The 27,710-nt window shown below is 38.5% G+C and overlaps 2 protein-coding genes across 2 annotated transcripts in view; both read right to left on the minus strand.

Moving 5' to 3' along the window:
• Window positions 1-2,370: 2,370 nt before the first annotated feature.
• On the minus strand, window positions 2,371-11,185 carry sms (spermine synthase). Its single transcript, XM_079237262.1, has 11 exons — window positions 11,048-11,185; window positions 9,289-9,409; window positions 7,743-7,830; window positions 6,886-6,950; window positions 6,588-6,763; window positions 5,869-6,016; window positions 5,649-5,745; window positions 5,076-5,190; window positions 4,890-4,969; window positions 3,665-3,780; window positions 2,371-3,524 (listed from the first exon to the last, which is right to left on the minus strand). Exons 1-11 carry the CDS (start codon window positions 11,091-11,093, stop codon window positions 3,494-3,496), a joined length of 1,083 nt encoding a protein of 360 aa, XP_079093388.1. The 5' UTR covers window positions 11,094-11,185; the 3' UTR covers window positions 2,371-3,493.
• A 5,756-nt stretch (window positions 11,186-16,941) lies between these two features.
• Window positions 16,942-27,710, minus strand: part of LOC306753388 (ryanodine receptor 1-like) — a gene marked incomplete at its 5' end in the record, with an annotated part of 49,153 nt that continues 38,384 nt past the window's right edge. Inside the window, 19 exons of the mRNA XM_079237257.1 lie at window positions 16,942-18,257; window positions 18,347-18,398; window positions 18,587-18,687; window positions 18,778-18,842; window positions 19,023-19,179; window positions 19,268-19,402; window positions 19,485-19,631; window positions 19,757-19,817; window positions 19,979-20,112; window positions 20,191-20,233; window positions 20,370-20,500; window positions 20,645-20,914; window positions 21,083-21,169; window positions 21,283-21,433; window positions 21,836-21,903; window positions 22,133-23,454; window positions 23,539-23,620; window positions 27,138-27,242; window positions 27,319-27,447. Of these exons, the coding sequence (XP_079093383.1) occupies window positions 18,162-18,257; window positions 18,347-18,398; window positions 18,587-18,687; window positions 18,778-18,842; window positions 19,023-19,179; window positions 19,268-19,402; window positions 19,485-19,631; window positions 19,757-19,817; window positions 19,979-20,112; window positions 20,191-20,233; window positions 20,370-20,500; window positions 20,645-20,914; window positions 21,083-21,169; window positions 21,283-21,433; window positions 21,836-21,903; window positions 22,133-23,454; window positions 23,539-23,620; window positions 27,138-27,242; window positions 27,319-27,447 (3,336 nt within the window). The 3' untranslated portion in view covers window positions 16,942-18,161. The remainder of the gene's footprint in view (window positions 18,258-18,346; window positions 18,399-18,586; window positions 18,688-18,777; window positions 18,843-19,022; window positions 19,180-19,267; window positions 19,403-19,484; window positions 19,632-19,756; window positions 19,818-19,978; window positions 20,113-20,190; window positions 20,234-20,369; window positions 20,501-20,644; window positions 20,915-21,082; window positions 21,170-21,282; window positions 21,434-21,835; window positions 21,904-22,132; window positions 23,455-23,538; window positions 23,621-27,137; window positions 27,243-27,318; window positions 27,448-27,710) is intronic.

The raw sequence follows: 27,710 nt of genomic DNA on the forward strand, positions 1-27,710 counted from the left end.
TAAACAAGATAAATATAAAACAGACATTAAAGACAACAGTAGTCAGAGTAGTGCAAGTAGTGCAGATGGAGGTTTCTGATTAATTGATCATCAGAGTGACGGCCAGTGGGAAGAAGCTGTTTCTGTGTCTGGTGGTTTTGGCGTACAGTGCTCTGTAGCGCCTCCCAGAGTAGAGGAGTTGGAACAGCTTGTGTCCAGGGTGTGAAGGGTCTGTAGTGATCTTTCCAGCTCGCTTCCTGTGTTGGGGGGCTCCTGCTGAAGTCCACTGTCATCTCCACAGTTTTGGGCTTGTTCAGCTCCAGGATGTTCTCACCACACCAGAGGACCAGGTGTTCAACCTCCCGTTTTTACGCTGACTCATCACCGTTCCTGATGAGGCTGATGATCGTTGTGTCGTCTGCGAACGTCAGGAGTTTAACAGACGGGTCCCCTGAGAGACTAGATGACCACTTAGCTGTTGTAAAATCATTGTCTACTGCCCCATGAATATTTCCATAACCCAAGGTAAATCTTTAAATATTGGAAAAGAGAAGAGAGTAGACTGAGACAAATTTTAGCATTGGACAGGTGGAAATTATGAAAATAGAAATTTTAACAAAATTCAGACGTCAGTCTGAATGAGGTGTAATGGAGGTAAGTTTAGAGAAGATTATGTTACTTTTTGTGGTTTAAGGTTAAAGGACGCACATGACTCAATGACACCTTTATGCATCATGAATAAGACGGTGTCAGATGAATGTGAGATGTGGAACTGGAAGGAAACTGTTGGACATGTGATGCCAGGGTGTCGGAAGGTCAGCATGGAAATAGAAAGCCTTAAGGGCAGCGTGTGTAAAGGGCTGTCGAGACACAGTTCAAACACATTCAAACAGGTTAAACGTTGTTTTACTTGTCAAACTTCTAACTTGCTTGTCTGGAATGAAAAAGTAAAGCCTATTAATGTATAAATACAATCAACAGGGATTTGGACAAATACATAAAAAATGTAAATAAAAAAATTCTAAATGTTATCCTTTTACTTTGTGACTGTCATCTTTATTTATTCAAGTTTCTCGCCCTTAACTAAAGTTTACCAGATTACATTCGAACACATAAATATGACGTTACCCTTCGCTCTGCCTCGTCCTTGATAGCTGAAGCGTGTCGTCACCAATATGCTTATTATACTTTCATGATGATCATGGTTTAGGGATGATCCACTGACCTAAGTCACTAAGTGACCCTCTGACCTCCACACCCTGCAAGCAGAAGATGAAAGACCAGTCCAGGGATGTCTGGTGCGGTTGGTTCACTTTCAGCAGCCTGGTCAATATTTCAAACAATATTCCAACTAGCTTTGTGCATTAACATAACACACTGGTTCTCAAGGATTAAAAGAACCAGAACCAGTGCCAAACAAAGATTGGAGACTAATATTATTGGCACTGCTTTCTGATACATACATATTTAGTTGTTTAATACAATTAGTTCCATATCACTGATAAGGAAAAGGAGCAAGTTAAAGCTTAAATTGATGACAATCAACACAAGCTTACATTGATGTGCAATCGCAGGAAAATAAGAAGGATGAAAGCAGCGGGAGGTCGGTGACTGTTGAGCCGAGCATCATCCCAGAGACCCAGTTCCATCGCTCCTCCCGGATCAAGCTGACCTTGACGGCGGACAGCAGGACAGAGCGTCGGACTCAGGTGGGAAGAGGAGGCGGAGTCTGGGTTTACATCAATGATGCTCAAATGAGGCTCAAATGTCAGTTAAAGTTGTTTACCATATTATCTGCCCAGAGAATTGTTTTTGTTGCTGCTGTTTTGTCACTATATGGCTTTTATATGAGGACTTTTCATAATATTTTTACTGGCCAACTGTAATTACACTTTTATGTAAATTGTTTCTCTTCTCCAAACTGTATCAATTTTGATCACCCACAATATTACATTAATATGACATATTTCATGGCATACAATACGATGAGTTTTATGACAAAATATGAGATACAATCTTTAGTGAAAACAATACTATGACAAATGTATGACTTTCTATGCCATACAATTCTTTTACTTTTTGAATGAAATAGTTATGGAATATCATACTATGTCGTTGCTAAGACATTGTTCATGACATACTTTATGGTAAAACATGACATTAAATATGGCATAGTATTGTTGACTTTTCAAAAAGACGTTTATTGATGCAACGTCCATACATATGTGAAAATGCTAATATAATTTTTGCATTTTAAATTTTATAATAATTTATATATTTATTTCTTAGTTTACATTATCCTTTAATCAAAACAATTTTCATATTATTATATATGATTATTAATCAATTACATTTATTTTGGAGAAAAACAAGAGTCAAGACATGTTCCCCAAAAAACACCTTTAATTGTAGAGGTCACAGAAAGTATCTCAAGTGGGACAGAACAGCATTTGGTGAAATTATATTGAATAAATAAATGTAACCGAGTCCCACAGGGTTGATCCCATGTAAACGTGTTGTGTACTGTATATGCAGGCTACATTCACCGTCCTTTTCATGCACCCAATACAGTCTTAAATAATTTCAAATATATTGGAGAAATCAAAAGGTGCAAATAAAACATGACATAAAAACAGCTCAAGCACAGACGTGGCATTAAAGTGGTGGAATCGTTTCCCTTTTAAAACACATTTGGACTTAAACACTTCCGTCTCAATCGGCGTGACAACATTGCGTTGATACAATCTGAAAGAATCGAATCACATTTGAGAGGCAGTAACAAAATCAGAGCTTAAAAAGCGACTGAGTTCAGCGGTGCTGAGACTTTACATTGGTCTATCACACGACATGAGCTCATAACTCGAGAGTAAATAACCTTAAAAACAACAAAAGAAAAGTAGAGAGCACACACCTGCTGCAAGATGAGCTACACCACATTATCAGTGTATCAAATCACTGTTTAAACATTGAACAGTTTCTTCAGAGTACATGCAAATGTATTCCAAATAAAGTAAAACAAGCAGAATACAACTGAAAAGATTTAGCCAGCACACAACTAAAACAGGAAGAAAAGTCAGATTAGGGTAGCGTGGGGTTGAAAGAGGTGGGGAAAAAACCCTGCTATTGTACCCTTTGAGATGTGCTCAGGCTGAATGCAAAGTACATTTTCATCTTGATGTATTCACAGTAACTTGACTGCTGTAGTGCAATCCATGCTTATTAACCAAAAACCGCCAATAGGTGTACAGCGGTTAACTGCAGGGAGTCAGATGTAGCACTCTAACAATAGGCATACACACCGCCACAAGGGTGTGGAACTCCACCTAGTTTTGCTTCATTTCTCCAGATTGACTCTTTTCACAATTTCAAAGTCCACATAATACATAAATCCAAACTTTATGTTGTTATTTTCATCTGACATTCAGTCTGAGCACACCTTTAAGGCTACAGCAGAAATGGGACGAGCATTCGCATTCCAGTTGCTGGGGATTCAAGCAGAGAAATGTGGAGGTCTTTACTTCTTCCATACAGAGTAAAAAACCCATCTGACACAATAGAATTAAGGGTTGTAACTAACAAAATATGACATGAAAAAAATTTACAGTATAGCGTTGAATTCATTCATTGTGTTTTTTTTGTATAGCTACATTAGCATATACAAACTCTAGAAGTGATAAAAGGATACTGCTCCATGTAGGAGGGTACGCACACCACCTCTTTGGAGAAACCCACGGGACACGAGAGCTTCCCCAGCTGTTCTTCATACAGCCGCAGTGATTCAGTCATATTCTCTGCGTTACCCTGATGACCAGTAGCAACAACAAAATAATGTTACGTGACACAAACTGTAGCTCATGTTTTTGGGGGGTTTAAATGGAAGTGATGTGTTCCAATGCACCGTCCCAATAAAACATAAAATGACTTCTCCCTTTGTTAACCAGTTTCCACATTACATAAATATTCCTTTTTGACAATTTAGAACTAAATGCTATATTGGAATATGGACCATAAAGCTTAGATATAGGAATAATTTCACTCCTCCCTCCCATGGGTGCCTGAGCAATAGACCAGGCAGAGCAGCTGCATCCCTACTATTAGAACCAGGGAGTGTGATTGCATACCCACCTTTTGATCATAAAACATTATTATTATTATAATTATCTTATTTTTAAACATTTGAGCTAGTTTGGATCAAATAGTTATATCTGGTACTTTCATATGTAGTTAATTAATTAAAAAATAAATGACATGTCCCATCTTAATAAGCTCTTTTCTCATTTGGGCAGTGTGATTGTGGGTCTGCTGCGATGTCTGCAACTTGCATCTTGTTTGCAATGCTTTATGGTTAGGAACTTCTTTTACATGTCATTACCAATTATATCTATACAAACAATTTTGCTCTCAAAGTGCACGAGATTGATGTATTTAACGTTAAAAATGCACAAAATTAGGGAGCAAGACCCCGGACCCATTAGAGGGTCAGAGGTCCACTCACCAGACTCCTGTGGTAAACACTGTAATATATTGTGCAATATAAACTTAGTGTTATAGTGAAAGAGCAGCTCTACTGAGTGTCATTGAAGGCCCTATTTTGCAGGAAATAGCCCATTCAGGTGTTAATCAAATAAATCCCCCCCCTGCTGGTCACAAATCATGCACCCCCACTATAAGGTGCCCTTGCCATTCTCTCCTTGACTGATATCCAAATGGTTTAACTCTGCTACGTTCCCTCCTTTTAATATTTCTTGCAAGTTAAATGCATCAATGAACTGAAGAAAAATACTCTGAAGATGCCGTTTCGCTGGGGCTTTAAAGAGTGGTTTTGGGGATGCAGATGTTATCAGTAGAAAGCAGCAAGGACAGATTGTACCCTCCATAGTATACTGAGAACATAACCAGCAGTTACTCACCTGTGTTAAATATTTTCCCGAGGGATGCAGGACTTTTATTGACAGGTCTAAGATGAGACGCAGGAACTCCCATGTAGAGTCTATGACAAGCAGTTACACAGGTTCAGACAGTTGCGCAGTATTTCTGAAACATCACAGAGGGTGTATAATATAAGAGGTTTAAAAAAAAAAAAGAAATACAGAAACCTTCTTCTGGCTCCGTGGATATTGGGATTGCAGTCAGGTCATTAATTACGTAATCAAACGTCTTTCCTTCCTGGACATACTTCTTCAGCACAGGGACACAGTCCTCTACTAGTATCTGAAATGCAGAAGACGAGAAGAATCAACTCAACTTTCCTTTAAAGTTTCTTTCATTTAGAAAATATGCCGAATACAAAACTTGCGCTCATCTAAAATTCAGTAATATCTCAACTCGTCCTGGTTTTGTTTATCTCATGCATGCACTTGCAACAGGTGGTGAAACAGGTCAAGGTGTGCTGCAATGCACCAGCAAAGACAGGGAGGAAGAACACTGCAAGCCAGTGCAAACAGATGTAAAAAAATGCAGGATTTTAAATTCTGAATCTGCTATGTAAAACGTTTTATGAGGACGACATGTTTGTTAGATCCCGTGAGGGCACAGAGGGCACCTTTAACAGAGCCAGTTGAGGAATGTGTGTGTGTGTGTGTGTGTGTGTGTGTGTGTGTGTGTGTGTGTGTGTGTGAAGAGGCAAGCATTTAATGGCAGGAACATCTGGATATTCATTCAGCACTCACTTGGTAACAGTCCCCCTTCAGGTTGTCGAGAATATTGCCACAAGTTCCTCTCATGTACTTTTTGCATGAGTTGATCACCTTCTGGTCAATGTACACACTTTGTAAAGGAATGGTTGATCAGGTGCAGATATATAATAATATTAGTAAGAGCTGTGAGAGAAAACGCCATTGCCTTAGGGCAAAAAACACACCAGAGCAGAACACAAAGGATATATCCAACATGGTGACCATCTTTGGCTTTTGTTTGACCAGCTCAAACAGGATGCCTCCATCACCTCCTCCTAATATCAGCACCTCTTTTCCAGTATAATTCTCTCTTCCGCTACCCATGATGGCTTGGGTGTAGGGCAAGTCACTCTCTGCCAGGTCTGCAAGGTAAAGGACTCATTTATGCACTAAAATAATTGAATTTTTTTTTTTTTTTTATAAATAATACAAACTAACACCATAATCCTCATGATCTAATTCACTGATGCAAGTTTAATCTTGTAAATTACTAGTGCACACTAGCTTGTCTAAGAGCAAATAGTTTCAAACAAGTCTCACTAGTTTGTCCTTGTACATGTCTCTGCTGGCTGAGACAAAGCAGACCCACCTCCCGCTACCATATCATAAGGAGCAGTAGTATTAAGAAAATCCTCATGATACCTATCTGTCAAAATATGTCCATTTAAGATTTTCCAGGGGTACCTACAGTGTGTCGTTTGGTTTTGTGCTGCATTATATAATGACAAAGGCCACAGTTTGTCAAAATCAACTTAAATGTAAAGGAAAATTAATCGTTGAGATGAAATCGATTTCTTCTGAAAATAGTGAATAGTATAATTGATAGAAAGTTTGTCTTTAGTGGCAGCCCTATAAATTAGATTAAAAAAAAAACTGTATATTGTGTCTCAAAATGAGAAACATGCCATGCATTTTATTGATGTTTACACTTACTTAAGTCATTATCGAGTATTAGGGTGTTTCCATACTGCTGTGAGTGCAGTATCTTTATGTTTTGGAATGCAGAATCTTCTTCATACACCAACTGGTCCATGTCATACTCAACCAGTCTTCCGTCAGTTGTTGGCCAGTATCGGTCCACTTCTGCTCCTCGGATGAGGGCTGGGAGCCTTGGTGTGGATGGTGGACAACACAAGTAATCAATATTACTGCGATATGGAAGCTGTACTGAAATAAGGCAAACGCATTTTTTTTACAACATGAACAAAGCCATAGATCTCCAGATATTTACCTTTTAATCCGTGTTATATTGCCATTTAGGATTGCCTTCAGCTTCGATTCCAGTGCATTTAAAAGCTGTAACAGAAACAGAGTCAGAAACGCGCACAACAAATTGTGTTAGAAAAATATCTAACTGTGATTATTTGGTCTGAAATTGCAATATGAACCAATATTAGAGGAGGTTGATCATTTTACATCATAATAATCATTTTCATTGAAAAACATGTTAATGGTGTGATTTTTCAAGGATCGGTAGCAAACAAAGATGCTTCCTTAAGTCTGTAGAGTCGTGTCGGCCAAGACATCTCTGCAGCACGACAATATTTAACTGAAAATTATATTTTGACACACATTTAGTGTTTAACAAATATTGCACCTCTTGTGATAATTGGGAAGTTGCATTAGGCCATATTGTGATTTTGATAAAAAAACATGACACAGACAGCACTAAGACCATAACATAAAGGCAGTGCAATACAATGCAGCAGCCACATCGTTTCACTGTGCTCTGCATGCTTCTACCATTAGCGGCACCGTTGTACTTTTAGAGGACTGCTCTCTATGGGAAAGTGCCTGTTTTGAGCACCTGAGGCAAGTAGACAAAACATTGGAAGTACTGGTTTCTCTGTCACATCTCCTAAAGCTATTTGAGAAGGTTAAGTTCTATGCTTTTCTTACTTTCATTACAACCTTGCAATAATTGTTTGGCAATGAATGTTATGTCTGCAGGAAATACTGTACAAAAAAAAAAGCTTAAAACCTTAACATGAAATTACATTCTGCACTGTGGCACTTCCTGTGTGTTGTGAGCTTTAGGAAAAGGTACAAGTATTGTGCATTTTATTTAAAAAAAAATGTGTCACCTACATTATCTACTTGTGCAATGTCATCCTCTTCATAACACTGCAGATCAACGGTGACCAGCCCATGGGAGTGCACACGCAGAATAGCAAGCCTGGGAAATTAAGTTGTAAAGACAAAGACATGACACAAAGCAAGAGAGCATTTTATTTTACAAAATTGACCCGACATTTTGACAAGTTTCACGATGGAAAGCATCAATACATCCACTACAGCTGCAGCATAATCCCCCCCAGTGGGCTCAGAGAACCAAACTGTCGTAAATGCATTTCTGCTGCGTCTCGTCTTCAAACCAAGCGGTTTGGAACAAGCTTAGCATTCAGATGGACCTCATACTGCAAGAGTGGTGTGACAAGCTTCTGTGGGGATTAGCTCTTTCTTTTTCTATTGTGAAAACATGTCATGGAATCCAAACTGACCTCCAGTCCTGTTGACAATGTCCCCTGACAGTTGAATCTGAGTGTTTATAAATATATATTTATGTAGATATGTTTTCAGATTAAACATGAGACGAATAGTCAGCAATCCAGCGTTAAGTATTACAACTACACATAAAATAAGAATTTCATCATCTCGAACGAGCCTACTGATGAGCTGTGCGACTCCGCGCTCTGTGCTTAAAAGTTAGAAAATAGCTAATTGTTTTCCACAATAAGATATTTACTAGTAACTCAATATTAGTTATTTTTTTATTAACTTTATTTTAATTTTTCTAACACAGTGATAGCACTTTTCTTTTTTTTTGTCTGATGGAACGATCTGGTTTACTTGAAAGGGATTGCAATGCTCTTTATTTTATTGTTTATAAAAGCATATATGGAGTCACTAGCACTGTGAGGTACCACTATGTAGTATGTCCGTCCGTCCGTCCGTCTGTGTCCCCCCCCGAAGCTGTAAACTTAGGGGAAACACTGAAAATTATATTTAAAATATTATCCTTACACTTTTTATGTCAATGTATATTTTAATTTACAGTCACTGATATTAGGGAAATATTTCACTTGTGAAAAGTGACCAAGGGCTCAACCCCACAAACGTTTTCGTCTTAGAAGTGCAAGTGTAAGGCTATCCAAAACTTGTCCAGTCAGTCCCTGACCACAAACTGTCACCGTTTGTAACCACAAACTACCAAGAAAAGAGAGACACCTCATGGTCGTATATGGGAAACTAAATACACTGTCTATATGCAGTTTTTACTTAATATATCTATGTACATTTATTAATTACTAGATGGTGAGCTAACTAAGAGCACCTCCATTCTCAGCTATTTACCATAAAAGCATAGGTCACATTAAAATATAATATGTATGTATGTATGTATGTATGTATGTATGTATGTATATATATATATATATATATATATATATATATATATATATATATATATATATATATATATATATATATGCCGATAGAAACTGATATTATGAAATAAATTACACGACTGAGATGTTTTTTTGTAAATTCCTGGATCTTTACCACAGAACAAAGAAAACACAACGCTTTAGGTCATCTTAAAAAACATGTAGGAAGTAGAAATTCTGTCTCTTACCAGCCATTCTTGCCCATAAAAGTCCCAAGGTATCCATGGCCATTTGTTTCATGGACAGTCTCTGTCATTTCCTGCTCATGAAATATGGACAGTAGATCAGGAACTGTCGAAGCAGAGTCAACTGAGAAAACAGAAAAGGTAGAACAATGAATACTTAGATACTTTTACTTACATAATAGTAGCAAATTATTATTTAACGCAAACATTTTTGGTAGAATCACGGTTAGTCCGTCAAAATAGTATTAAAATATACAGGAAAACCCTCCGTAATGCCAGAGCAGCCTATTACTCATTCATAGAGAAAAACAAAAACAAAAAGAGCACTGTAGCCAGGCTGACAGAGTCACAGCTCTGATGAGCCGTGTATTCCTATAGACCTCAATAGCAATGACTTCACGAACTTCTTCAATGATAAGATTCTAAAGGAATCATCTCCTGCCCTCAACAAGTACTGATCTAACCTCAAATACAGTAACCTCAGAAACATAGATATATTTAGACCGCTTTTCTCCCATCGACTTTCACTAATTGACTTTAACCATTTCTAAGTTTAAACCATCTACCTGTCTCTTAGACCCTATCCCGACTAGGCTGCTTAAAGAGGTTTTACCTTTAGTTAGCGCCTCTTTACTAGATTGTATCAATGTGTCTTTACGAACCATGTTCCACAGTCCTTTAAAAGTAGCCGTCATTAAACCTCTCCTAAAGAAGCCCACTCTTGATCCAGAGGTGTTGGCTAACTATAGACCGATCTCTAACCTTCCCTTCCTCTTTAAGATCCTTGCGAAAGCAGTCGCAAATCAGTTGCGGGACTTTCTTTTTCACTCGGGATGCATCAGACAAAGGACTTGTCTATGTAAAAGCAAATTAAAATAACCACACAAAGCTGGTTTCAGTCCTATTTTTCAGCTCGATCTCAGTTTGTAAATGTAAACAATGAATCCATCATGCACATCAAAGTTAGTCCCAGAGTTCCACAAGGTTCTGTACTTGGACCAAATTTATTTACCTTATATATGCTTCCTTTAGGCAACATTATCAGGTTATGTAGATGATACCCAATCATATCTATCGATCCATTTTTGTAATGTTATATCATCCCATCATGCAATTCAACAATCTAAGCATAGTTTTTTTATTTTGTATTATGACAAAACGTGAGTCACTTACTTCATTATTGGTGACTACAGTAAAACTTGCAAACCTGCAACTGCTATTTTGAGACAAGTAGCTTATTGCTCGTCTCACTGCGATTTAAGAGCTCGGTCACAGTCTCCTTGAACCAGTCTCGCCATCAGCCCACTAACTGGTACTCGCCTCAACTTTTTTGTATAGATTCTCAACACGAAAAACTACAAAAATGGCGAAACATGCGCTGCTTCCTGTGCGACACTGCTGGTTGAACACACTTTATTCACGATGGTGTATCGAGTCTTCTGACCAGAGCAATGAGAGCCGAACAGACGTCAACAAAAAACAAAAATTGTAACATCAAACCCAAGACCTTGCAAGTGCTATAGTATATTTTACGCACAATGACTTTCAGCTATGAGCCCAGACTTGTCAATATATATCAATATAGATTTGTGTGTGTGTGCTATCATCAGCCATGTTGCATCAAAATCAATACAGCGTTACTGTTTTGAAGGGCAGTGACATACTAGCAGTTATTAGCCGGCTAGCTAGCGTGCAGCCTTGGTGCAGCGGCTGTTTTCTGAATGAACCGGCTGCGTTCAGCGGCTCGTTGCGCTCTGCTTACCTGCCGCAGAGAGCTTGAAGTCGAGGGTGTAATGTCGCAGTGCCATGTCTGAGTGCAACCGTCATCCATGCCTGGAAATAGGCAGGCTGCGAGTATTTATCTGCAGAGACAGAGGGAGGGCCCTGCTACTGCTGCTTCTACCGCTGCCCAATACGCCAAACCAGGAACTGTGCCGCCGCGATGGAGCGGCCGTGCAGAGAGTGAAACACGAGGCGAGAGAGAAATCCTCCTCCGTTGTTTATATGGTTTTTGCGTTTGCGCCCTAGGCGGAACGGTGGAATAATACTCCGGTTCAAAGACAAGAAGATTACAAATGATTACTCTTTTATCAACATTCACGGTCACGGTTTAACGTTGACTTATTTAATACTATATGAATAATGTCACATAAGAGACACTCGTGGTTCGTAATTTAAACATCTTGAGTGTGTGTGTGTGTGTGTGTGTGTGTGTGTGTGTGTGCGTGTGTGTGTGTGTGTGTGTGTGTGTGTGTGTGTGTGTGTGTGTGCGTGCGTACGTGTGTGTGTGTGTGTGTGTGTGTGTGTGTATGCCTTAATAAATGAAAAAGTATGAGTACAACTGACAAATTTCCAAATGTAAATTGTATTTATCTAAGTGAAATGGGCTCAATAGACATATAATGAATCTGCTTTTAACATAACATCGATATAAAGCAAAGTAATAACTATAGATATTTGAAAGAAACACAGTACATGCAGAAAAAGTGGATGAAGTTGAGGTTTGGAGGAGCCTTAGGCCAATTTGTACACAGTCACATGTTAACTGAAACTAAATGAAAAATCTGATGCAGATCTATTTTCATCCATTCAAGGTTATAAAAGAAGAATACTCCTTCAACAGTATGTAGAAATGCCTTCCATTACCATGGTAGAGGTGACATATAGTTATTTCATGGCTTGCATTAATTTAGAGTATATACATTGCATATTATGCATTATTGCAAATTATTACCAAATTCACAATCAATCACACTGACATGTGTTTCAGGGAAAATGGAAGGTTAATTGCAGTGCAATTTTTTACTTGACAAATTTTGGACATGGCAGATTCGCACAGGAGCAAGAATACAGATGACCTCCGAAATAGGAAAATAGTACCGTGCAAATAGGGCTTTAGGTTAAAGATCGTGGTTTGGGTTCTCAGTTATCTCAGTGGGGGTTGTATTGTTATGTAGCCTGCAAGTAGACCGTTCACTAAAAAGCAGTTATTGCAGGTTTAAAGCATAGACTGTTTAAAATATGGACGTAGTCTCTTCTGGAGACAGCTCTCAGCGAGCCAACACGGCAATGGAGCCGACCAAAGCAACCAGGCCCTTAATTATCCCTAACTGTAAGCCTTAATAACATCTATGGATGAGTTGTATAACATGTATCTAGCACAGTTGTCATTGACGGGGAAATTAGCTATAGAGACCAAAATCGTTTTTTATACCAGGTTGTAAACATGGTTAATGCAGTAAAGTAGGCTATTTTAATATGCGGGTGCATGGAGATTTAGCCTCCAGTGACCATTTGAGGAACAACACTTTTTAGAACTTCTCTGTTCAATTAAGTTTTCAGCACCGGAAATAGCTGCTTGGTTTAAAACCAATTCTTAACCAATCCCCCCTAGTGGGGAAACTGAGCGATTGTTATATAAAACAGTAAATCATAGGTTGTTTTATGAATACAAATGAATAAAAGCCCCAAACTGTTGTATTTGGATGTATCAAACACCACAAGTAATATACAAGTGAAATATATGGTTTGGTACATGACTCAATTCAAATAGCCCAAATGGGCCCCAATGAGACCTCACCTGAATTTTCTGAACTAAAACCCTCTCTAACTTTGTTCTGCTTCACTTTATTAAAGTCAACCTTTGCAGAGAGAATGTTCACATATTGTGCTATGATTTGGGTTAGAGTTGGATATTACAGTTGGATAATTTCAAAGAAATAATCATCCTGAAAGTGTTTTTTTTCTAGACGGACCTGAAACCTTTTCTTTTTTGCTGTGTGTCATCTTCATTTACTCTTAACCAGTAACATATAGATTGATATTTATACATCTGAACACAATCTCACATGTGTAGCCTTTTATTATGACCTACCTTATTCAAATAGCCCTAGTGGTTGCAGAAATACACCCTTTTTAGTTTGGGTATACAATTTTCAAGCAGAGGCCTACAAATCGGTGGGTTTTTAAAATTATTCAAGGCAGGATGAGTAGGATTTTCAAAAAACAAAACAATGAACAGACTCATACAAAAATAATCCCTTTCAATCATCACTTATAATGGAAGTGTATGGCGGTGTCTGTGACCCTGCCCTCTGGCTGTGTTGATTGATTTGCTGTGTTCGAAGCGTTTCTGGGCCCCAAACTCTATAAAAACAAAGCAATCTTAATCATGCATCCAAGAGGAAGCTGCCAGAGTTGGGGGACACAGGGCCAAAAAGATGCAAATATATTTACGCCAAACATGCGCTTCTTGTGTTGCTGAGCCAGAGAGGAGGGGCCAACTTTGAATGTTGTGTTGTTGTGTTCTTGACACATCCTACTCATTCTGCTTTTAAAGTATTGAATGAATTTGATGTAACTTATTTGTCCTCAAAAAGCATATTTAATTGGAGACCATCATATGGTTATGTCATTTTGACTAATCCTGATGACATTTCAAGTACATTTTCAGCAACATTAAAGCTATCCGTGTCCATCATCGCGCAGCACATTATTAGAAAGTAAATCCACCACAGTCAAAAGCATCAAAATCAGAGTCCGCCCCTTCAAAGTCAAGGCTGTTGAAGTGAGGCGAGTCGAGTGCAGGGCTGCCGGTGCTGTATGCTCCCGTTGCAGGGAAATCCGTGTTGAGTGGCAGGTCAGGAGCTTTGGCTTCCAGATTAGGGAGCGAACATGCGCCGAGGTAACCCATAGCAGAGGAAGCAGCAGCCCCTCCCATCAGCAGATAAACCGCCCTCACTGCTTGGGCATTACTGATGGTGCCATGGCGCTGACACCCAGCTGGATGTGCACCTTCTTTGGCATACTTTGTACGGGGAGAATTCCTGCCTGTTGGGATTGAGAGGTATGAAGAAAAAAAACATGTGAATCAACTCTTTAACCTGATTACTTATAAGAAACTGCTACAGACAGAAATAATAAAAAAGACCACACGCTTAACTCACCTTTCTCCCTTGGGGAAGCACAGGTCACAGGCCCTGGGGAGGAGGCCTCTGTGTGGCTGACCGCTGGAGTCAGTGGATCTTTGTCCAGGATTTGTTCTGGCACCAGGTCTTGGAGTTTAATGCAAGGTGGTGGCGCTTGATGTCGCTTACACGGACTGATAGTTGATGAGAGACTCTATAGGAGATCAAATAAGCATACTGTTGAGGAAAATATAGGTTTGCTAAAAATTACAAGCATTTAATTCACCAATTGATTCAAAGATTAAGACAAGTATGAATATATGTTGTGTAAAGACACACAATAAAATAGTTTTTCATTCTAATGATGCTCACAACATCACGACTCTCTACAGATTCGCTGAATGGATTGCCATGAAAGTTAGTGCAGACATTCATTTCCCCCACAGGACAAACTCTTAACAAGCACCATCATCAGTTCACATTTAAATTGGCTAAATACTTTGGTTCATGACCAAATAGCTGCAAAATTCCCATCAGCCTCAGCTTTACTTTGTGTTTAGTACTCACTCGTGAGCCATTTAAAACAGTATACCTGGTAAATATCATCATAGTAATGTTGCCGCTGTAAGCATACTTTAATGCGTTAGCATCACATCAAAGCCCGGCTGTGTCTCAGTACAGCCTCACAGAGCCGCTAGTGGCTGTAGACGTTATTAGGATTGCACATTTTCAAAAGCAATTACATTAATAAATATGTTTTATTAACTCACCTTTTTTACTTTTTTCAGTATATTCAGCCATTGACTAAAACAAGATTGAAGAAAATTTTTTCTGTTATTCCTCCATACAAATCAATATGACCAATTAAAGTGCATACCAATGAAATGACTTGCAGTAATGGAACGTGCAGTATTGGTGCCTGTAACACTAGTATATTTCCTGCTTCACACACATTACTGGATATTGTTGTATACGCTGTGTAAGATGTCCTACTGACACGTAAGGTCAGCAGGAAAAAAATACATACGTCAGTTAAAAATTACAATCTGGAGTAGGCTTGTGCCTTTTTTTTCTTGACAAATATGTAGAAAGAGGAGAGGGTGAGTAAACTTCAGTAGTTCTAAGCAATATGAGCAAATGTAAAAATAGTTAAAGCATTGTGCACAAGTTAGCTGTTTTGCCGATAGTTAGATGAGTTACCACTGTTGTATCTGTCTGTTACATATAAAAGCTACAACTGCTACCCAGTGCTCTTCTTGGTAGCTGGTTGAGGCAGAAACAATTGGTTGAGGTATAGTATTAACCTCCAGGAGTTAAGGTCAGGATAGCCTATTGGTCAGGGGGACCCAAACAAACCAGGTTACCGGTATCTCAGCAATCATGGTCCACCAGATGTGGACACTGGACAGTATAACATTTTACCACATCAAGGAAAAGTAATTACTAGAGAAAGCACAGTGACCACCAGACCTGCAGTCTGCAGCGGTTTCAGCCAGCAGCAGCAGGTATTTATTCTGGGGAAGGATCAGGGCAAAACAACAATCCCTACATCCACCAGAGGGCAACTTGGGCAGGTCTAGGATCGCTTTGCCTTCCACAATCGCCTCACAACTGTTCTGCAACAGAACCAGCTGATCAGGGGGAGATGAGGCATCATGGCACACAAGGAGGCTGCCCTCAGCTGTTAGGAGCAGAAACCTCTTTTTCCACTGTTTGAAAATAAATCCACCTGTAGAATAAAAGCAAGTCTGGCATTACAAGAATTACTGAATGGAAAATATATTTGCTGGGGAAATTATTCTAAATCCCCCAAAGCTTGTTGAAAGTATAAACATGGTCCAGTGATCATGATGGCAGATGATGGATTAAAGCATGACCACAGATTAGAGGCAGTCAGATGTTTGGTGGATGGAGAGGCTTTGGATGTGGGGCTTGACCAATCATACGATGTTGACAATAGCATCATAATAACATGCACACATCTGGATCTACGCAATATACATGCAAACAGTAAAACAAAACAAAAAACAGCACCCCGCATACAAAGAGGTGGAAACAAGTAAAAAAAGGATAAACTGAGATTTAGCTTCTATGTAAATTTCTATTGTATTTTCAGCACATCTATAGATTGTTTTTAATAATACACATTTCATAATGCACTATATTCATTTTATGAATAACATTTATTTATCACAGGAGAAAGTCACTAGGATTATCTTCATATAATATATATCATAACATGTCTTTTTGGCTCAAAGCTCTAAAGTGTTTAGGCAAACACTAAGAAGCAAAATACATTTATCATCCCAATGAACAATGATTCACTATCATCACACAGAATCAATTAAAGTTCTTCAATGTTTTTATAAACAAGATCAGCATTTATAAAAGCCTGATGGTGAGCAGACATTTTACCAATCTGCTGAGAACTGCAAAAACATATCCTCTGGTTATAAGAGAGTAAATAATCTTTGCTCACAAAATGTCACCATAGTATATTGAAGAAGACGATGAACTCACCATACATCCTGAGCGCCCCATGATGGATCCCCGAGATGCTCATGTCAACACACCAGGCTCAGAGAGAAATGTTGGATGAGTGAAAAGCACATGAGGCTCAATGTGAGTTTTAATGCTCAGCCTTAATCCCCGTTCAGATGGGATGTTCCACAAGGCCACAGTTCAACGGCTCGGTAGGATATTGGGTTGAGAAAAGATTTTACAGACAAACCGGATGGTTTTCTTTTGATATTTCTCTTTAATATCAATTCAGTTTTACAAACACAGAAATAAAAGTATTTTTGAAACCGTTTCAATAAATCTCTCTTAGGCTCATTTTCTCTCATTTGAATCCAAATACAGAAAACAAGTTTACAACTGCAGAGACATCCACTCCGATGAGTAAACGTAAGCAATCCCTCACTGTGAATGATGAGCCAACAGCAGCCAAAATGTCACCATGGCCCCAAAAAGGCCCTTTCTTTTGCCATCATTAGCCTTTCAACAGTTCCACAGCAGTCTTGAAAAGACAAGAAGGTCAGACTGAGTCCTTTCCTCTGTCATTTTGTATCTTGTCATCTGTCACATGTATTACTACATGATTAAGGAAAAATTGCAGATTTGTGAAAACATATCAGACAGAATTTAAATAGCTTTTGATCACCACCTGTCAAATAATTTAGTAGAATATATTTATTGAACAGTAATTGAATCCATACAGTAAATGTTGCAGATTAGGACCCACATTTTAAGGATTTAAAGAATGGACATTACCAAGTACCATCACATATATACATTACACATACAATATGATGTCGATGAGTATAATGTCACATTACAACAACGTTTATTCCTTATAAATAATTAATTAATCATCGCAGACTTTAACTTGTCTTGAAAAACAATAAACAAAATCATTTAAAATAAATCAAAAGCTCCAGTATATTAGGAAAACTAAACAGAGGAATAAATATGAATATGATAAAGTGAAAGTGACAATAAACACAAAGAAAATATATCATTAATTTGAATACAACTATTGATCACATATAAAGACAGAGAGTGTGAAGGGTACTTTTACATGTGTTGATGCAGCTTGTGTTACTGCTGAGGCACTTTATTACATTATCACATAAACAGTGGGTTCAACTAATTAAAACTAATTTATGGAAACACATAATGTCCTTAAGTTAGTGATTGAGGCAACATTTTCATTCAAATGGATATATTATTAAATAAATGATGACACTAAACCAAACTAAAACATAGTGTGAATCTCATCTGCATATGAAATGGACAACCAAAGTTACCCACGGTTTGAAGTAATGTTAATGCTGTAAATTGTTCATGAAAATTATTTTGTATTTTCATGACAAAATCATTTTTCTGAGAGCATTGTCAGGAATGATGAACACAAGTAGCGCTTCAATAGTTGTGATTCCCCCTGCGTATGTGTGAAGTCCTCGTGGGTTAGGAGAGCTGATCCTCGTATTGCTTTCTGAAACAGTCTCCAGCCGGGTAGAAGTCCCAGCAACGCTCCTGGTACATCTTCCACACGTACGACTCCTAAAACAGAAGATGTAACAACAATATGTCAAAGAAGGACACAGCATGAGAGAAAAGACTAATGGTAAAAATATATATTAAAAACTGACCTGCCCAGTGTGCTCCGTCTCATCTTTGTTGATAAGGTACATTAAGAAGAACCTGAAAAAGGACTCACGTTAATATGATCTCATTACCTGCACACACGCACACGCACACACACACACACACACACACAAACACACACACACACACACACACACACACACACACACACACACACACACACACACACACACACACACACACACACACACACACACACACACACACAGAGGAGGTGAACTCACATGTAATTGGCCAGGTTGTGTTCATCCAAAGTGTGGGTTTCAAAACCATGTGGCGTTGTATCAAAGTAGTCACTTCCAATGCCACATATGAAGCATTTCGTCTGCAAAAAAAAAAAAATCAGTGACGATGATTAAAAGCCACGTTGTGTTGTGTATACATTTGGAATAAGTGTCAACTGAAGGCGTCGTACCTCCATGTCTTCCTTGACCTGCTCTTGTTGGTCTCTGAGTTCTCCAAAGGCATCAATGATCAGACCTACAGTATTGGTACAGTAACAATATCATTAGAAGAGTTTGCCAAATCTATAAAGTGCCAAACATACCTTTAAATACCTTTCCTATATCAACAGTTTCAATAAGTATCCAAAAGCTCCACACATTGTTCTTTTTTCCTTGCTTTATTCTAACCCGATGACATGAGCAGCGTTGTCTTTACCCTGAATAATGGCCAGTAGAATGACAATGACGAAGAAGAAGAAAGTGATATCAAAGACCACTCGATATAGCTCGTATTCATCTCCAGCAGGATCCTCAATCTCGTCTCCGATTCCTCCACCAGCACGCACACCCACATACATGTGGAACAGGTAACACTGTGAAGTGAAGTAAATACACATCATTTGGGAAGAGATGCAGACACGATGGTCACAAAGTGCACGCCTTAAATCAACAGTGACTTACAGTCATCATGTCATCGCATTTCATATCTGGCTCATCCTCGTCCTCACTCTTGTTGTAAAACTTGCGGAAGAAATTGAATGCGACTACAGTGTAGAGGTACACCACCACAGCCAGCAAGCCCACTGTCATCATGAGCTAGCAGACACCAGAAAGAAACAGAGTCAGTACATTCAAACTGAAGCAAAATGAACATCATCAAGCTTTTTTCTGCACTTGCCTGTTTGCCATTGTGTGTGACTGAGGACAGGATAGTGCGCAGAGTCTTGACACCCATGGCGATGTCCAGCAAGTGGCAGGCGTAGAAGAAGTTGTTGTAATGGCCAAGCAGAGACATTATTGTGTACCAACAGAGATATAGGAAGGTCTGCAAAGAGATAAGGAGGAAGGTTATTTTAGTTCTCACAGGCAAGGTTGTGTTCACATCGTATAATACTGTATAATAAAGTGTAGTATAATGTGCAATATACATGTAAATATGGGTTTACTTACACCGTCTGTGAAAATAACACCAAATTTCCAGACTTGATACTTTATGTCAACGGTGGTCGACCTAAAAAAAACAAGAACAACATTGGTTGATATCCATTTAGGGACCACACTAGTATTTCCACTATTCTAGATGTAAGGGAATGTCTCCTTTCAATGTCGGACAATAATCTCTGTGACTTTTGCTATTGGGAGTAATTTGAAGGAGAAAATAAAGTACTTTACCATGCAAACAGAGAGCTGTCTGGTTCCTCCTGTTTCTTCTCATGTTGTTGGCTCACGTCCAGGGAGGCTAAGTCCACACCCAGGAGCTCAGCAATTCTTTCTCTGCCATAAATGTCGCCGTACTTATCCAAAACCTGGACACAGACATCACGTTACACATTATCTGATCTACAGAGCCCATAATAAATCAACTGAAATCAAACACAACTCACTTTTCTCTTGACAAATTTATCCCAATAGTTGTTTGGGAAAGAGCTGTGGAAAATGGGACATTGTTTATTGAGTAAATGTAGAGAGAAAACCTGGTGTTTGAAATGATGATTGATGTCTTGTGTGCCTACTTAATCTCAAGCATCTGTTTGGAGACAAAATTATTTCTTTATCTACGTACGGTGTATTCAGGACCAGTCGGTCCCACTGGCCCTTAATGTCATCATCCTCAGGCTGCTCAGTGATATAGAGGCCATCAAACTCCAGTTTTCTTGCAAGTTCCTTCTCCCTTTTAAAGATCACCAGTGGAATCTGACAAAAAACAAATGCAAATCCTGTTGAACTGTATGCAACGTTTTGGAATCAATATCTAGAGTTAGGCAAGAACATGCTTTGTAGTGCGATACTCCAAGATTTAGCTTTTCTAAATCTGGCAAAAGTGTCCAATGGTCATACCTTGAGACAGTTGTAGCCAATGATGCAGATGAATGAGATGACTGTGTGCAAGGCAGCAATGAAAGACAATGTGGGCTGCATGTAGCCAGTGCTCTCTTCTAAATAGAAATAAATTGGGACCTCTTCCTCATCCTCATCTCCTTCATTCATTCCAGATCCTTCAACCTCCTCTCCGGATCCTTCAAAGAAGCCAGAGGCTTCAAACAGCCCGCTTCCCTCCGACATTCCAGATCCTTCCATCTCCTCACCCTCAGGCGGGGTGTCAGACACCTAAACAGAACAAATAATGTAGAGACAAGACAGCTTGCTACAGTGAAACGTTCTTTGACTGAGCCTCAGACAGCTCACAGTCGTTCAAACAGTAAGTACATAAGAAAGCGTTAAACTTGTTTATTTGAGACAAGCACGTAACACAGAGAGAAATATCAGAGTGTATACCTTGTAGAACAGCAGAATGAAGTTCAGGGCAAATGCAAGAAACAGCGCCAAAAAACGCAAATTGTAGAAGTTTCTGGAGAGGTAGTTCTACAAAAGAGAGATGGATATTTTTCAGCTGATGTGAGTGAGTTGGCAAAGGTAGAGGGACTGAAATTATGCAAGAAAATTAATCCTAAAACAAACACGAGCAAATGTGTCACCATGAATTTATTTCTTTGGTTTTCCAGCTCATTCCAGATTTGAAAACCTCCTTCCCTTTTAGGCTTCTTTTCTTTCTTTTTAGGAGATTTATTTCTTTCTTCTGGCTTTTCTTCCTCCTTACTCTGTGATTCCTTCTCTGCATTCTCAACACTGACAACCAAACACAGTGAGGTTATTGTTTTATGTATTTCATCAACATCAAAATTAAATCATAATGCACTAATATTGTCACTGCAGCACATGTGCAACCCGATCCATTTGCCATCTGTTTGCTTATGTCTCTCTTCACCACATCCCCGACAGACAGGTCCAATTATATCCTGTATAAGTAATACTACAAGAATATTGTCCATTATACACTGATAGTCATGTTGATGGCCCAGCAATTTTGAAAATGTTCAACACACCAACATTACATCCAAAATGTATTTGAGTAAAACATTTTAATCTACGTTATATAGTCTTTACTAAAAAGTCTCGCCTGATATCTAGATCAATGACAGAGGACATGTTGAGAGCAAACTAATGACAAGAAAGCAACTCAAGACTTACTCAGCCTTTTCAGGTTCTGGGGGAGGTTCCACTACAGGAACAGGTTCAGGCAGTTTCTCTTCTGGTGGCTGGAACAAAAAAAATCAATTCACACTACTTCTTTTTTTATTTATTAATGTCCTTCCTTTCAGTTTAACAAATAAATGGTACAACTAATTAAAACTAATTGATCTTTAAAAGTCTTTTCCTCTCTTCATTTCAGGGATAGGTCTAACCCCTAAGGAACTGAATTGGTAGCCACTGAGATATTTGCTAATGTTTATATATTTTGATTCCCCAAAGGCACATACAACTCACCACTTTTCTCTTTGTTATGGGAGTTCCTTCAGGTGTTGGAGGTTCAACAGGAGATTCTACGCCCATGTCTCCAAGTCCACCTGGAGCATCCATACCTGGTATCCTCCCACCCTCTTTGTCCTGGGTATCCTCCTCTTCCTCCTCTCCGCTCCCAGTCTCCCCAGTATCCGTTACACCTCCAGTGTCTTGTTCTTCCCCTGTCCTGGTTTCCCCTGGTCCATCTCCATGCACATCATCCTGTGTGGGATCCGGCATGCTTGCAAGAATCTCAGTGACGGTGATATTTTTAGCTCCCTCCACTAAGCCGCCTCCAAACAGTGTTTGCCAGATGATCATAAAGAAGCCTTTGCACACACTGTAAATGAAGTGTAGTATACTCATCAGGATGGTCCAGAAAAAGATGGACAAAGCCACCACAATCTCCTTGAAGGTCATCTTTCTCACTCGGCGATATTGTCTGCGAAGGTTACGGAAGGTAAAAATGCTAAAGAAGCATAGCACGCTGTGTATGAAATCTGCAAAGGCAGAGCTTGATTCGGGCTGCCCTTCCTCTCCGTTATTGTCTTCATCGCCTCCTCCACTTGCTTCCCCTCCTGACCCTCCCTCAACCACAACTTCATCTCCCTCATCATCTTCCTCCCCCTTTCCCTCTTCCTCCTGCTCTGCAATTTGTGAGGCTATATTCATCTCAAAGATGGTGTCCTCACAGAAGTTCACAAACATTTCCATCTTCTCTGATTCACCACCCTCGTTGACGACGTTAAAGATGAACTGTTGTTTGGACTCTCGGACCTGGGGCATCTCCCACTGTTTGCGGTTTACTTCAGTGATTTCAAAGTAGATGCGCTCAATCTTTCTGCTCGCGCCCATTATCTCAATACGGCCCAAGAAGGGGCGGAAGTAGTTCAGCACACTGTCTGCTTGTTCTATGAAGTTCTTCAGTCTGATGTCATGGGGTACGTGCTCAGACAGGTTGGTGAGCAGCACTGCGATGTTGAATCCGATGTCTTTGGCAGGTTCCTGAAAGCGGTTGGCGAACTCCTCATAGTGAATCATGTCATTCTCATCTGCTTCTGAGCAGGACAACAGAAACTGGATCTCAGACGTGGAGTACTGTTTCTGACTGTCCATGGCCTTCTGGAAGTCCTTCTTGGAGATCAGCCCTCGGGGATCTGTGACGTAATCGCGGAAAGCATCCGAAGCCACAATGTCTTTCAGTTTGAGGAACATGTCAAAGAACTTGAGGATCATCTCCACGTTGCTGGAAGACTCTACCAGCATGTCTACCATCTGGCGTGCAATGGTACCATTTACCACATTTCCTGAATAATACAGAGTAAAATTAAAACAGAGATTTGAAAAGAACAAAACATGGAAAGATGAAAACTGATAAAAAACTATGTTACCCTCTAACAGTGATAGCAACATAACAACCATGTCTTTCTGGAGGTCAAGAAGCTCCTTCAGCAGACCAATCTGGCTGGAGTCCTGTTACCATGAAAAGATGCACAAGATATTACAGTATCGGCAACTGATCTTTTATCATTTCAAAACATGAGGGATTTGCATAGATTTATAGAGATGCACTAGTCATTGGTAAAGGGAAAAACACAAGTCAAGTGTCAACAGTTATCACACAAAATTATTTGAACATAGAGTAACACAGGAACAAAGATGGGGCTGCAAAAATAAGTTAAACAATCAAACCTTCATGCTGAGAGAGAATTTGTAAAAATTGTAAGAAAACGTATGTACAGCTAACATCTGGTTTCAACGTCATCATTATATATATTTTTCCCTACAAATTGATTTTATATCCTATGAAAAACAAACAAAAGTTAAATGTCAATTTTTCTATGTGAGTAATTAGCAACTGTTCATGAACACGAGCATTAGATTTGGTAGCTGAAGCTTTTGTAACACAGAAAAAACATATTTGCATCTATCAGCCCATCAATAAAGGTTACATCACAGAAACTATGGTCTGAAAAAGCCAACAGGTTTTCATTGTAAAAAAAACACTAGACTACTTGTTAATTAATTATTTCTTCATCCAGAGAAGCAAGAACTCTGGATGTAAAGAACAGAATACTTTGTGATGCCGCTTGGCCGATCATATTCTCTTCTGATGGTTTGGACATTCATAACCTTATCCTTAAGATGCCATGGATTGCTATGAACCATAACGTAATTTCAGTAGAATTTCCATTAGTTTCTTGCTAAAATAAATTCATATATGTATGTAAATATACTCCACAAATATATACTAATGTTATGTTAATGCTTAAAGAGTATTATAATCAAAGCAACCAGAATCCACCAAGCAACACAACACAAATAAAAAGCATATTCCTTCAGGTTAATTATTAGTGAATGACAATTGCAACAGAATCCTAACAAGTGTTAAATGTGTGCACAAAAAGTGGATGTCACATTAAAATGTATATTCCAACACCAAATAATGTCATATTAAAGTGTATACTCCAACAGTGGAGGTTAACAGTCAATCCTTCTCTCAGAAAGTTTTGTAGTCACCTGCTTTTTTGTTATAAATTAAGTGATCTAGCTAAAACAATGTTTGTTAGTCACAATATATATACATTTTTAAATTCCTGGTATTGTGCATAATCCCAGTAATTGCTTAACAAAGAAAAACGCTTCGTAGTAAGGTGAATATTGCCTCGTCTGGAAATTGATGTGTTTGTGTTTGGTTGATTGACTAGCTATTTATTTATGAAGTCTTGATATAACAATTACACTGACATTTTGCAGTAATCTTGTACCCTTTGGGAGCTATTCATATCTAAATAGGGAGCGGGTCGTCTTCATGGAGCCCGCTGTGTTTCTACAGTTGCCAAGAGCGGACCAACCAAAAACTGACTCTCATTTTTACATTACCTGAAGGTCAACCTAAGTTTTCTACATACTTAAAAAAGAGAGGGGTGGGCGGAGGGATATCAGTTGGTTGCAATCTGCAACCTCAGCGCTAGATGCCATTAAATCCTATACGCTGGTCTTTTCGTGCAAAAAAACGTTCACATAAATTCATTTTGCAATCATCTCAAAGATTTTACAAAAATTATCTGATGTTTCTATAGATTGCTCACGAATATTAGTAATTTTTAAGTGTGTATTTAAACAAATTATTTAAAAAAAGCTGTGCTTTAACAACTGGATACAGTTATTTTTCATCTGACACACTAAATGCTTTGTTTTAATTTCCAGTATATACAAACTCCTGATTAAAACATTTCAAATTAAGTATTCCTTTTTTTTTCTTTAAAAGCAGGTGGGTATAAAACAGCCTGATAAGGGAAACCAACATTGAATAAATTACAAACTAGTGAACACAATATCACATCAATAGATAAATAAAATGGATACATACTTTACCCTGCATTGACCATGTGGAAGACAGTTTAAATGGTAGATAAATTATTCAGTACAATTAATCACATTACATTTTCAAATGCTCTCGTGTATGTGTGTTACGGCACGTAACAGTATGACAAATATATTTTCTTTTGTTTAACAGTAAAACAATGTTTAGGCTAGTACAGATCTACACACTAAATAAAACACTATAATACAATAATAATTTCACATCTTTTACATACTGTCCTATGATTAGCTTACTTTTTGTAATAAAACATTTCAAATATCCTCTATTCACTAGTTTACCCTATTATTTCAAATATGATGACTATAAGACAGAACAGCTGATACTTGTGAAAAAATCCGGTCAGGAAGGACTGCACAGGGGAAAGTAATATTGTGTTAGTCATCATGTGTCTGAGGAGTATGCTGAGCTGGGAATTTATGGATGAAGTATGACTGGGCTCTTAACTGGAATGTACGATTAAAGGGTTATACATGCAAAACATTGTGCTAATAGTAAAGATGTGCTATTAGACTCAGCCATCCACAGAGGATGACTGCACTGTATAGAGTGGAAAAGCCATGTGATTTCCCTCAAAGTATTTTTGACCTTTTATTTGTAGCAAAAAAGGTGCATCATTTACACTAAAATGTGATTCCAAACTTTCGGTGAGGTTTGTTTGTAAAATAGTTAAATGCCTTTCAGTGCATTATATATTAAAATTATATTTTGATAAGGAATATATTTTTATAATTGTTTACATTATTTACAAAAACTTAACCGTTTGCAATAGGCTTTTTCTTTTCCAAGCAGACAGTTTGACTTGTCGTAGACGAAAAGGCACAGGTGTCACAAATAACGTTCACAATGTACTGTTCGAGTGTCCCAGTAAGCCATTATGACAGTGAGCCCACAAGCAGCACACCAGGACCCTGAAACCAAAGCAGCTAAATAGAATTCAGCCATCATTCATTTGATCATTTACACCTGTGATTTTCATGCTATTGACATGTAAAACTGTCTTTTGTGAAAAAGGTGTCCATTTGGAATTAATATGAATGTGAAGAATTACTTTGAAACCAGCTCATACTGGAAATACAAATACATGGTTGAAATACTTAAATAATCAAGAAATCCACAGTGGCTTTGTTCTTTAAATGTAACATTCAGGCTTATTCTAAGAAGTGTAAACTAGCCACCTATGTTTACAAGCATGTTCAGTGTAAGGCTTGTGACAACATGGTATGGTCTATACTGTTATATGTCCACAGAAAGACATTCTTGAAGGCTTAGCAGTGATGGGGTGATTTAGTGAACTTACTAACTTATATGTGTGCTATATTTACCCTCACTTTGGTAGATTCATGATAACTTAAGTGAGCCAAAATCAAACAGAAATTGACTGCAAAAAACATTTGTCTCTCAAGAGCATTATGCTTTCATGGTTACAATCAATTTATGTCATAGTCATAGCATCTGTTATGATTTTAAAGTTCTACGACAGATATATTCTGTCAATATTGATCATACAGCTCCAGCTAGGGCCAAGCATTAAGTTGCAGGAAGGCAACACAAGTATTATACTTTTTTTTGGAAAGTATAATGAATTGAATGGCATGTGCGTACCTGTGCCAGCTTCATCATCATGTGGGCAAAGACGTGAAGGAACCCGACAATTGCATCCCACAGCCTGCTGTGGGCCAGGGACTGCTGGTTGCCAGTGCATGGACCCTGAAGAGAGAAACTATGTGTTACACACAAAATAAACAACCATCAAGTGTAAATTCCTGACTTGTTCAAATTGTACCTGAATATATTCAGTTAGGCTGTTGAAAATCTGTTTTGCCACCAACATAGCTTTGGAGAAATTCTTTTTGCCTGGTTCATCAATGATGTCCTTGCCGGAGTAATACCAGTAGAAATCACTGATAGACTCCTTGATTGGAAAAATGAGAGATAAGTTGAGTATTTCCATTTGATAGAATTACTTTGAAACAAAAACTAAAAAATGTATCCCCCTTTTTAATCAATTTAAAATGCTAAATACAAAGCACTTGCACTATCCCGATCTTTGGACTTTCTTGACTATTTGAGCTGCCAAATATGAAGCCTTTTGCAAACTATAAAATTACTTAAAATTTTGAACACAAAGTATGACTATTCAATAGCACGTCACATTAGACATGTAGTTTTAGTGAT

The sequence above is a fragment of the Taurulus bubalis genome, assembly GCF_910589615.1.
Source record: "Taurulus bubalis genome assembly, chromosome: 2".
Lineage (NCBI taxonomy): Eukaryota > Metazoa > Chordata > Actinopteri > Perciformes > Cottidae > Taurulus > Taurulus bubalis.